The following is a 13,523-nucleotide window of genomic DNA, read 5'->3' as shown; positions in this document are numbered from 1 at the left end:
ACCATCTCCGATTTGCTTAATACTTTCTAGTAGGAATGTCACTATTCTCAATAAATAGTCTGCAAAATGTCAAGCATGTATCTGCATTAGTTTCTAAGGTATGGATTATTTATATATAAAAAAAAATGGGGTGTTTGGCCTTGTGAAAACAAGTGCTACAGAAAAGGTTACAAATTTCCCTAAGTCCTTACTTTTGAACTATTCATGATAGATGCATGGAATTGTTGGGGATTGTTGTCTAGTATGATGTAGTCTAGTAAGATGTCTTTTAACATTTAAAATAAAAGGTCCCTGGTTGCAAATTTGCCAATTTATGGCCTGCTGAAAATTGTCTGATGATTTGAAGTGGCTTGACCCAATTTATTAATGGTTCATTTAGGAGTATAGTAGCTTAATGCTGTTTGTATTACTGATACTGAGTGCTTTTATATTACTGTCAATGCAACTGAAGTCAGACTCGTACATAAAAGGTCCAGAATTCTGTTTCCTTGTTTGTAATTCCAATAATGACTTGCAATAAGCACTTCAGATGTTCTCATTACTAATTCCTTGAGTGTTCTTTGAACATGAGGAAGCAGTTCTCAGATTTTTTTTTCTAAGTCAAATGTAACATGTATGTAATATTTAAAACATTTGGAACAGCCTTCACTGTGTGTTTGACCCTTCTGGCATTTTTCTGGAAAGTGTCTTGAATATTTTTTTCGTTCTTACACACACACACACACACACACACACACACCAAGCACCAGGTCAAACTGGTCAGAAGGGGCTTTTGGAAAACAAGAGTGTGGACTAAATTTGTCTCACTTTCCACAGCTGACGTCACAGCTGAATGACGCAAGCTAGCCCTAGCATTAAGACTGATGGATATGCGATCCTAGTCAGTATAACTGTGAAACATTGCATTTTCACATCAGCAAAGAGGATATGAAATCTATATTTCTGCAATGCAGTAAGACAGGTGTTCCCTCAATACACCACTGCAAATGTCTACTTACAAATAGTTGATATGTTTAAGAACGTTCCCAAATTAATTATTGTTATTTTGAAATACTCTGATTTATTTACTCATCATCTTTTAGGGCAGTGTACTTGCATGTATTCATAAATACCTTTGCTGTTAGCCAGCACTGAAGCTCAAGAAGTGGATTCAGATTGTTTTGTCTTTTAGATATTTGGGAGACTTCTTATGACCTTTGACAGAGAGTCTGCACTCATTCTCTGGCAGGTGTTTGCCTAAACCTATATACATAATCACTGAGGATGGCTGGATTACGATATTGTAGTCATGAACTAAGATGAGTCTGATTACTGACGAATTGGTTTGTTAAAACTCTGATGACGACTTGAATCAGAATGTTTAAAGACAAGTGGACAGAGAAGTATTTTTGATTGCTGAGGATGGTGCCGCTTGAAGTACCATGGAAATGGGTTTGGACCTCAATTTCACATGAACAGTTGTGCTGTGGTGCTTGAACTAGGGTTGCTGCTATGGCCTTAGGACTGCAATTACCACATACAAATTTGCACTCAAGTCTCCTTTAGTGAACAGTGGATTAGTTCAACAAAACTAATTTTGTTGTCTGGTTCCTCGTGAGCTTTCTTCCTCATATCATGTTGGGGAATTTTTCCTTGCTACTGTCGCCATCGCTTACTTGTTAGGGATAAATTCACACTTTTAAAATCTGTATCCTGTGTTTATATGTTTGTAAAGCTGCTTTGAGACAATGTCCATTGCTAAAAGCGTTTGACAAATAAAATCGAATTGAATTGAATATAAGTATGTGTTTATTTTACACTTCAAGTTCAAAACAGTTGTTCGACAAGTGGTAGTATGAAGTGCCAATGAGAAACAAAATAAAACCACTTCAAACTGATGCGTCTTATTTATAGCCATGAGATAATCACCGTGATTAAACACTAAAAGGTAACTATTCAGACATGTTAGTTCCTTAACCAGAGATTTGTAAACAAGGAACTTTATGTAGCTTGACCTTAAAAATTTTTGTTTGAAATACTTTTGCTCTAAGGAAGTGCAAGTAGATTGTTTTTTAATTGGATAATGCCTTCATTGGCCTTAGCTGAAGCAGTCTACAACATTTTTTAAAATTAATTTCATTTACTTATTTCTTTGAAGACCTTAATCTGATGATTTCATTCTGGCAATGTCAATTATACTGTATACAGTACTTTGTACAAAGTCTTATACTGGTCAGTTTCTTTGTATTCTTATAATTTTTTTGAGGGCAGATGCCTTCAAGGAAATGGTAAGGGGAACTTGTGGGTTTTCTGGACAGCTTCTGCTTTGCACTAGAAGGACATGTCTTCCACTGAAGTCTTTGGTAGGAGTTATACCTAGAAGTTTGGTGCACAAGTGAAGTAAGGGAGAGATTTATAGGAGGTTAACCAGGTGAAAGATAACTAACTGCTTCAGGTGTGGTCTCCCAAATGTTAGTTTTTCCATGTCGTGGGTGTCTGTGTCATTGTGCTTATATGTGTGGAATTTAAACGTCTGGGCAAAGTTTTGTCAGATTGACTTCAAGAGGTTGAAGCAGTCATGGGTCACTCAGCATGTCTCATTCGCATCACTTTCTCCCTGTCTTGCCACCCCCCCCCCCCCCCTACATTTTGTGGTGTCTTCACAGATCTCGTAACAAATCCAGTATCCACAAAATGTGTGTTTGTGTACTTTGACTAACTTGTCGGTTAGCAACGGATGGTTAAGGTGTGTTCATGTGCTTTTGTATCAATAGAGTGTTATTCACTTTATGTTACATGTATCGTAAAAGCTCAGATAATCCCCCAAATCCTTTAAAGGTCGCCCAGGTGAGTCTGTGCTCTATATTATAGGAAACAAATGGAGAATAACTAAGCCTCTGCAATTCCTTTTGATAGATTCTTGTCTCACATACCAAACTTAAGAGCAGTTCTTGGAATATTCACCGGATAAAAGCAGAACATGTGTTTTACATTTCTGCCAGATCTGTTGAGTGGAGTAAAATTAAAAATGATTTATTGCCAGCATTGCCCACAGTTTATAGGCAAAATATAAAATTTCATCTTTCTTGAAGCTTCAGCTAAATCATTGCAGTGTTTCCCCAGATGTAAAATATACTTGGGTGGGAGTCGGGATGGCAAAGGCGGTGATGGTCGGGGGATGGGGGTCGAAGTATGTCTTGTTCTAGTCCTCTCCTGCCCTGAGACCGCTCAGCTCTTTCTGACTCACCGGTCATTTGGACGCAATACATTTACTTCATCAAAACATTTATTTTGTTTTTGTGCGTAATTTCGATTAAATCAAAGTGCTGCAGCTATTTTCAACTTTAAACTTGCGATGCTCCATAGGATTCCTGTACACTTGACTGATCAAGAGTACTTGTCTGAAATCGTCATTCCCTCTGATAATATTTTTTTATAAATGTGTTTTTATTTTAGCCTAGGTCTGAGTGATATGGTGATATGATATTGATGTTATGGTAAATTGTCACGATACACTTTTATAATCCGTATCAGTTTGTTTGTTTATTTATTTATACACACACCTTTGTAATGTTTCCTTTAGCAATTACAAACTGAATGGTAGCAGCTGATTTGATGTAAAAACATTTTCAGGTTGTCATTGATCTTTTTTTCATGTAGACCAGACTATTAACCAGAAATGCAGAGCTGTTTTCCCACCATATGCACACTGAAATTATACAGGTCTCTAGAGCTGCAACAACTAATTGATAAAATCGATAATAATCGATTATGAAAATCGTCGACATGGGGGAGATTTACTCATTACGTTACTTCTGTTCTGAAAACATGCTTCGGAGAGTAAATACTAAAATTGTGTTCCAAATGACGTACTATACGCTTACACTATGCACTGTGTACTTTACAGTCTAGTATATGAATTTTAGAACTGTAATATGTCAAATGGAACACTAGCGTTTGTTTTTTTTTTTTTTAACTATCCGGAGGTATAAGCCGCTTCCTAGTCAGTGGTGCATGACATCATAGGCACGTAATGCGACATGGCTAGCTTTAGCAGATACCCAGAGTCAACAACAATGAATTTCTTCAGTTTACTGTTTGTCAACATTCCGTTTTATTCGCAACATGACCTCAGTCACCGTCAGACAGAGGCGAAATCGTCAAGTGACTGAGGAGGAAAGTGTGTGATCTCCAAGTCCTCTAAAGCAGGGGGGCATTTTTATATTAAACGCCGCGGAGAAGACCATAACCTGCAAACTTTACAAAGTGGAGTTTTTGTAGCAGGGAGGCACGACAGTGATGCACGAGCACAAACTTATGTTTATATCCAAAATGCTCCACTGTGTGCAAGAGCTTGGGGAAACTGGTGCAAGTTGCTTAAATGGTTTAGTTTGATTAAAATTTGTCATTATATGTTGTATTTGCGTGCTTGCAGTGTAATTTCTGTAGTTTAATATAACGGAAGTGATCTATTAGTAACGTGGCCTTATTGCTCCTCACTCGTGGTGATAAACTGTTGGAGCACGAGTAAGATCTGTAATGCCTAATTAAAACACTATGATCAAACGTAAACACAAGTAAAACAATAATGTCTAAAGGCAGTGAGGAACAGAAACCACAAGGTGCAGTGAAAGTGAGTTTTTATCAATTTAGGACTGTAGTTTAATTCCGTTCTTGTTGTGCATCCATAAAAAGTAATGCATAAATAATATTAATATAATATAAACTTGTATATAATATACAGTCCTAAATAAATAATATATATTCTGGTGTGTGTCTGTGTGTATTGGGTTCTTTTCAGTTGTGTAAAGTTTTAATCTGAAATTTATATTTGTAACACTAAGTTTGTGGATTTTATTTTAAATAAACTAAAAAAGAAATGCTACTGAAAGTTCCCCCCTCAATCAGAGTAATCAATTAATCAATTTTTTTAAATAAACAAATAATTGGCCAACTAATTGATTATGGAAATAATCGTTAGTTGCAGCCCTACAGGTCTCACAACCTGTAAAAAAAATTCTAAGTATAAACACACATTACCTTAAGAAATCATGGCTCTGATGCCATGATAGATTAAAAAATTTGCTATTATTATTTGTTTAAAGAACAAGGCGAGTTGCTTGCGGATCTTCGGTAGAACACAATTGTTATAAATGGTATGATGTGGCTGAAGGAGTGTTCAGTGTTGCCACAGAAAGAAGTGTTGGGGGGGGGGGGGTGTGGCGGCTGTTTTTACATTGTCAAGTTACTAGCTACTCATGATTTTAAAACTGCTAAGCTACAGCGAACCTATACTTTTGATAAAGTAGCTAGCTTCTCAACAAGATCTTAAGAAAAACATTTTCTTTTTATTGTGCAGCTGTTACCGTACAGTGTAATCAGTAACAAAGAGATTTTGCTTCTCTGTTTGTAAACTGATCTTAGAAAGACGTAGTTAACTTTATTAAACTGTAAAATGGCATCATTTAAAAATGAACCAATGGACACAGAGAGGGCTTACTTTATTTCTCTTACAGTTTGGTTCAGTTTGCTAGCTATTATGCTGGGTACCTGAGGTCAGCTGTCATGCTCCATTAAATATTTATCTATTTTGATACACATAACACCTAACCTTACTACTCCTGTTCACCCTCGTGATTACGAGCTAGGCACATTGTGATTTGTTTAATTCCAAAAATACTTGCTACAGTATTTAAAAAAAAAAAAAAAAAAAAATCTACTAAAAATGTAGTTAAGCTAGTAGCGCTGCTACATGTAGCTAGCTGCTTCCCAACACTACACTTGCAAAAAAAAACAAAAAACCCAAAACATTAAATTGATCTGAATGACCTTTATCTATTTGTCTCCTAAAAATGTGTTTCCTGACTACATTAAGGCAAATTATTCTTAATTAAAATATCATTTGAATATTCAAAGTATTCAAATTATAAGTGATTTAATGGTGGAACAGAATGTGTTATCTGCGCAATAAATGTTAAATAGCAAGGAAAAATATTAGTTCACTGTTTTGTTTAACACCATTAAATCCAGGTTACGGATTTATCAACATTACTGCATGTCAGTGGACCGTTCTCATTGTTATTTATGGTTGGTGATCTGCTGTAGCCATAAAGAGTGTAGAATATTAGGACTTCCTCTGTCAGATTGTACCTGTACTGTGACTACTAATGCGTCAGTTTGGCAGCTTTTTTTTACAATTGAAAGAAGTCAATGGCATATGGTAACTAATGTTTAAGCATTAATAGGAAAGGAAAATGTTATACTAGTTTTGTCCAGATGGTTTCCCCTCTCATTAGTTTGTTACAGCTGCTTTGCCTATCTCTCTCTCTCTCTCTCTCTCTCTCTCAGCCTATGTTACTGTCTCTTGTTCTTTGTGTGTGTGTGTGTGTGTGTGTGTGTGTGTGTGTGTGTATGTATGTTTACATGGCCTTCCTGGATTTTTCTCAGTCTGCATCATCATGAAGTATTAATGAGTTGGTTGTGTATGCATCGTGTAGTGTTACGGGTATCAACAGAATGTCGCAATGAGTTTGGGAAAAGAAAGTGTCATATAGTGACCATGCCTTTGTGGTAATCTCTTCGAATGATTAATCCCTTTTGTGTTAAGTTGTGGGTTATAGCTGCAATATGGTGCTGCTGGGAACAGAATTCGGAATGTCTACATTAAAAAAGAAAAAAGGCAATAAATCACTACTTGGATCATGTGTATGTTATTGCAAATGAGATAAATTGTTCAACTGTCATCACATCATAAATCATTATCCCTTTAAACGCCAAGGTTCAACTTAACATTAATTGTGAACTTGTAAAGCTGCAGATAAGCCACAAATAATGTGTGTATGTTTATTTCTACTTATACTCATGATTATGATAAGTTTGTAAATAATTAACACAGATTAAGGTCTGAAATGCAAAAAAAAAGATCCCTTGGCCAGGAAACACATCTTGAATATAGGCCAAACATATTATGGGGCGGCTGTGGCTCAGGTGGTAGAGCGGGTTGTCCACTAATCGTAGGGTTGATGGTTCGATTCCTGGCCCACATGACTCCACATACCGAAGTGTCCTTGGGCAAGACACTGAACCCCAAGTTGCTCCCAATGGCCAGTTAGCGCCTTGCATGGCAGCTCTGCTACCATTGGTGTGTGAATGGGTGAATGAGACGCAGTGTAAAGCGCTTTGGGTAAACGCGCTATATAAGTGCAGACCATTTACCATTACTTTTTTTTTTTTACGTTGTCTTAAATTTGTTATCTTATGTAAAATGTTCTTACTGCACTGGTCATTTTACCTCCTTGAAGGATACATTTCTTATAGGAAATTATCTCAGAAGAACTGTTATCTGCCATTGCAATATGATCATTTGAATTGGTAAAATAATCCTTATAAAATTTTTATAATAATCCTGGGAGATAAAGTGGCTGTATAAACTGGTTAAACCTAGCGGTTTAACGATACACACAATTTTTATTCGATACAATTCTATGTTGTCTCGTGATCTAGCAAGACTAAGCATTGCCCAATTATGTGGCTTAGGTTTCCATTTTCAGATGATTAAAACATTCAACATTATAAACGTACATCAATTTAAACATAATAATAAAATAAACGTTAGCTCCCTGGCCAAGCTTTCGGTGGTGTCACTCTCAAAGGATCGTGTCTGAAGCACAGGAGTTTCTATTTATTTATTTGCTGTTTAGCTATTTGTGCTTTTAGTAAAATTGCTCTCTATAACCCTGGACATGTTTACTGTCTGGTAGAAAATGCAGGATTCTCATATCTAGAATATCTAGTCTCATATCTGGAGTTACGAACTTCCCAGTCACCACAGTGATTACTTTAACCTGCATGGAAGGTTTACATACCAAATGAAAACTTTTATTTTGTGAAAGTCAGCTGGAAGGAGTTTGTTAAAACCTATTTGTCTGCCTAGCAAAAAACAAAACATTAATATAACAACCTCGGACAGACGATATCATTGTCCTGGATTCTCTGGCTACTGATTTGTTGACCCCAATTCAACATGTTTTAACTTACTGAGAATTCACTTTTGCAGCATTCTGAACACTATTAAATTCTTAATTGCAAACTCTTGTACATTGGGTCTGTGCTTTCCTTCTGTGTGTAAAACTGGCCAGTGGTGCTTTGTGAATCTTCCCACTAACAAATTGCAGTCCTGGGCTCTGCTATAGTCCTTTTGTTCTTTTGTATACAATTCAAATGCAATCTCTCTCGCTCCTCTTTCTCTCTCTCGCTCTCTCTGCTCTTTCTCTCTCTCGTTCTCTCTCTGTCTCTCTCTCGTTCTGTCTCTATCACCTCTTTCTCTCTGCCTGTATGTCTGTCTGTTTGTCTGTCTCTTTTGCTCTCTCTCTCTCTCTCTCTCTCTCTCTGTCTCTCTCTCTCTCTCTCTCTCTCTCTCTCTCTCTCTCTCTCTCCACTCCCTCTCTCTCTTCAGTTGAATGTCATGTTTTGTTTTTAGTGAATAGACATTTGTCCTCTCAGTGTTTTCCTAACCAGTGTGTGTATAGGCGTGTATTGTATTGTAGGCACAATCTGCGCATATGGTTTTGGGCAGCGTTGCACTCAGACTGGTTTGCTACAGATGTGTCTGGTTGAGCAGGTATGTGTGTACACATGTATTTCCACCACTCTGGCCTGTATTAAACTAAGTGCTTTGTTTTTTTGCAGATTAAAGTGTAATGGTCTAATGGAGCTGAACAGAGATGAGGTCCCTGTTTATGTGAGTATGAGAAGCAGACCTGTTCAGACCCTTTTGCTTCTTTCTATTTGCTTTTCTTTTGCATATTTCTTTATTGCTTTGGAAAATGTATAGTTGAACAAAATTGCATGTAAACAAATAAAAATGGAGGATTTTACTGAACACTCGAATAAAGGGAGGGAAAGAAAGCAAAAGCAGGGAAAGAGAGCTGGCATGCATGCTAGGCTAAGAGCTAACCCACACAAACCATCCCTGCTGAGTCTCTTCCTCACAAACTCTCGGTCCCTCGACTACAAGCTGGACGAATTTTGCTTAGGAATTACTTCTAACAACATATGCAGCTGCGTGATGATTATCACAGAGACCTGGCTTAACACCGTTCCTGACACTGCCATCGAGCTAGCAGGCCGTGCTGTTTACCGGGCGAGTAGGACAACAGACTCCGGTAAGAAAAGAGGCGGTGGAGTGTACATGTATGTAAACAATGACTGGTGCACAGGTACAGACATCACTGAGAAACATTGCTTCCCAGACCTTGAATATATGATGGTGAAATGCAGACCGTTTTTCATACCCTGGGAATTTACTGCTATCATAATCATGGCTGTATACATACCCCCACTAGCAAATGCTAAGGCAGCACTGGAAAAGTTACACACTGCTATTGGCAACCAGCTAACTATACATCCAGATGGGGCAGTGATTGTGGCAGGAGACTTTAATCACTTTGAATTAAAGACAATACTTCAAAATTTCACAAAAATGTTAACATCCCAACTAAGGAAAAGAATATTTTGGACCAAGTCTACACAAATGTTCCAGGAGCATACAAAGCCATCTCAGCTCCACATCTGGGCTCATCAGATCATGTTTCCCTAATGCTGACTCCAGCCTATGAGCCTCTGATCTGCAGAACAAAACCAGCTGTTAAGACAGTCAAGGTTTGGAGTGAGGAAGCCACCTCATGACTGCGAGACAGTTTTGAACTCACAGACTGGGATGCATTTGCAGAAGAAGCTGATTTGGAGGAATATAGTACATCAGTCCTGACCTATATAGACTTCTGCACAGAGTCTATTCTAACAACAAAAACCATCAAAATGTTCCCCAACCAGTAGCCATGGCTGGACAATAAGGTACAGTCTCTGCTTAAAGAGCGTGGCTTATAAATCAGGCGACATGCAGGCCTAAAGCAATACCAGGAGGGAACTAAAGAAAAGCATCAAAGAAGCGAAACACAAATGCAAACCGTGAATTGAAGGTCATTTTGAGAACAGCAACACCCGTAGCATGTGGAAGGGAATTAACTGACTACAACGGTAGTCCCTCACAAATCAGTAATGACCCCTCTCTCTCTGATTCCCTGAATAATTTTTTTGCTTGCTTTGATGACTAAATCTACACAGTTGGAGCCCACCGTTTACCAACAAAGGACAAGCAAACACTCTCCTTACATCATCAAGTAAGAGCTACTCTGAGGAAGGTTGACATCCACAGAGCTGCAGGACCTGACAGGGTCTCAGGCCTCAAACTCAGAGCATGTGCTGAACAGTTAGCGGGGGTGTTCAGAAACATCTTCAACCTCTCAGTACAGTTTGCCATGGTTCCCACCAGTTTCAAGTCCACCACTATCGTTCCGTTGCCCAAAAGATCTGTGGTGGATTGCCTCAACGACTACTGCCCAGTTGCTTTAAACCCTTTATCATGCTGCACCCTAATCCATTCTTCCAACTCCATAGTAAAGTTTGCTGATGACGCCACCATAGTGGGACTCACATGTGATAATGAGTTAACTGGGAGGAGGTACAACATCTAATTCACTGGTGTAGGGACAATAATTTGGTCCTGAACACCACAAAAACCAAGGAGCTCATCGTAGACTTCAGGAGATCCAGGAGGACCACCTATCTCCCTCTGCAGATAAATGGAGAGTAAGTGGAGAGTGTGAACGACATCAGCTTCCTTGGAGTCTACATGACAAAAGATCTCACATGATCCGTCAACACCTCTCACCTGGTGAAGAAAGCACAACAAAGGCTATTTTTCCTACAGAAACTCACAGGCCAGACTACCGACACAGCTCCTTGTAAATTTCTACCACAGCACCATAGAGTGCATACTTGCATACTGTATCAAAATGGGGTATAATAGACTTGTGTCGGGTAGTTAAATAAAATAGGGGCAGTTGTAGCTCAGTGGTAAAGGTATTGGTCTACTGGTCAGAAGTTCAAAACCCAGCACTGCCAAGTTGGCCCTTTGAGCAAGGCCCTTACCCCTCAGTTACTCAGATGTATGAATGAGATAAATGTAAGTCGCTCTGGATAAGGGCGTCTACCAAATGCCATGAATGTAAAGCAACTAATGAGATTCGTTGACATCGATTAATTATCATTTTTCTCGATTAGTTGTTACAGCTCTCTCTCTCTCTCACACACACATGCACGCACGCACGCACACACACACACATGCACACACACATGCACACACACATGCACGCACACACACGTGCACACACAGTGCCCTCCACTAATATTGGCACCCTTGGTAAATATGAGCAAAGAAGGCTGTGAAAGATTGCCTTTATTGTTTAACCTTTTGATTTTTTGTTTAAAAAATAACAAATACTCTCATGGATATCAAATACTTCTGAAAGCGAGTGATCTCCGATCCCTCAGACGTCACTGTCTTAAAAACCATCATGAGTCTGTAATGGATATCCTGACATGGGCTCAGGAAGACTTTGGTAAACCTTTGTCAGTCAACTAGGGCTGCAACTAACGATTATTTTCATAATCGATTAGTTGGCCGATTATTTTATCGATTAATCTGATGAGGGGGTGAATTTACAGTGCCATTTTTTTTTTTAGTTTATTTAAAATAAAATCCACAAACTGAGTGTTACAAATATATACTTCAGACTAAAACTTTACAAACTGTTTGTCCAAAACAGAAAAGAGCCCAATACACCCAGACACACACCAGAATATATATTATTAATTTAGGACTGTAGTTTAATTCGGTGCTTTTTGTGCATCCATAAAAAATAAACATTTATAGTATTTATGCATTATTTTTTATGGCTTCACAAAAAGCACCGGATTAAACTACAGTCCTAAATTGATAATAAAAACTCCCTTTCACTGCACCTTGTGGTTTCTGTTACTTACTGCCTTTAGACATTATTTTACTTATGTTTACTTGTGATCATAATGTTTTAATTAGACATTACAGATCTTAATCGTGCTCCTACTCTATCACCACGTTTACACTGCGCGTGATCAGCAACGCAGCCTCGTTACTAACACATCACTTCCGTTTTAATAAACGACAGAATTTACACTGCAAGCGTGCAAATACAGCATATAATGACAATGAACTTGAATTAAACTAAACCTTTTAAGCAGCTTGCACCAGTTTCCCCTGCCCCTTGCACACAGCGGAGCATTTTGGATATAAACATAACTTTGTCCTCGTGCATCAGTTTGATTTCCATGGTGTTTAAAATGCTCCCTGCCTTAGAGGACTTGGAGGTTACACACTTTCTTCCTCAGTCACGTGATGATTTCGCCTCCATCTGTTGGTGACTGAGGTCATGTTTGGAATTAAAGGTAACGCTGACAGAAAGTAAACTGAAGAAAGTCCTTGTTGGTGACTCTGGGTGTCTGCTAAAGCTAGCGTGCATATGACGCCATGCGCCATTGCCTAGGAAGTGGCTTATACTTCCAGTTAGTAAAAAAAACCCCGCTACTGTTCTATTTGAGATGATATTACCTTTCTAAAATTCCTACACTAGACGGTAGTGCAGAGTGCATGGTGTAAGCGTATAGTACTTCATTTGGGACACAACTTTAGGATTTACTCTCCGAAGCGTGTTTTCTGAACAGAAGTAACGTAATGAGTAAATCTCCCGCGTGCCGTGCGCAGACCAACTAATTGATAATGAGATTCGTTGACATTGATTTTCATAATCATTATTATTGATTTTATCGATTACTTGTTGCAGCTCTACATTCAACACCATTCACCACTGCATCCACAGATGCAAGTTAAGGCTTTACTATGCAAAGCAGAATCCATACATCACTGTTCAGAAGCGCCGCCGACTTCCCTGGGCTCGGTCTCCTCTGAGATGGACAGTAGCACAGTGGAATCGTGTTTTGTGGTCTGACGAGTCAACATTTCAAATAGTTTTTTGGACAAAACAGCCGTCATGTTCTCTGGGCCAAAGAGGAAAAAGATCATCCAAGCTGTCAGCATCAGATCCAAAAGCCAGCGTCTGTCATGGTATGGGGGTGTGTCAGTGCCCATGGCAGGGGTAACTTGCACGTCTGTGAGGGCAGCATTAATGCAGAAAGATATGTACACATTTTTGGAGCAACATATGCTGCCATCCAGAGCAGGACAATGCCAAACCACGTTCTGCCCGGATTACAAGCGCATGGTTGTGTAAGCAGATGGTGCCTACCTGCAGTCCTGACCTGTCTCCGACTGAGAACGTGTGGTGCATCTATGAAGCGCAAAATAAAGCCATGAAGGTCCCGTACAGTTGCGCAGCTGAAGAAATGCATAATGGATGAATGGGGGAAAATTCCACTTGCTAAATTTAACCAACTGATGTCTTCAGCGTCCAAACGCTTAATAAGTGTTATTAAAAGAAAAGGTGATGTTACACAGTGGTAAAGAGTCGACTGTCCCAAATTTTTTGGAGTGTGTTGTAGTCATCAGATTTGAAATAAGTGTATATTTTCAAAAATAAATAAAATTTTCAAAATAAAACATCAAATAATGTGTTAATAATGTGTTTTCAATATAGTACAGGGTGAAA

General features: G+C 38.6%; 1 protein-coding gene across 7 annotated transcripts in view; it reads left to right on the top strand.

The window, feature by feature from the left end:
* arhgef28a (Rho guanine nucleotide exchange factor (GEF) 28a) overlaps nt 1-13,523 on the top strand; it is a 127,830-nt gene that overhangs the window by 5,118 nt on the left and 109,189 nt on the right. For 2 of the 7 annotated variants that reach the window (XM_053618310.1, XM_053618305.1), the window contains exons 1-2: nt 8,394-8,599; nt 8,668-8,719. In XM_053618310.1, the coding sequence (XP_053474285.1) occupies nt 8,541-8,599; nt 8,668-8,719 (111 nt within the window). In that variant the 5' untranslated portion in view covers nt 8,394-8,540. Of the gene's footprint in view, nt 1-8,393; nt 8,600-8,667; nt 8,720-13,523 lie in introns of those variants that run through there. The other 5 variants (XM_053618312.1, XM_053618309.1, XM_053618307.1 and 2 more) reach the window with 3 other exon arrangements.

Source organism: Ictalurus furcatus, chromosome 28 (assembly GCF_023375685.1).
Source record: "Ictalurus furcatus strain D&B chromosome 28, Billie_1.0, whole genome shotgun sequence".
Taxonomy (NCBI): Eukaryota; Metazoa; Chordata; class Actinopteri; order Siluriformes; family Ictaluridae; genus Ictalurus; species Ictalurus furcatus.
Note: the sequence above shows the minus strand (reverse complement) of the source record. Positions and strands in the feature narration are given on the sequence as shown.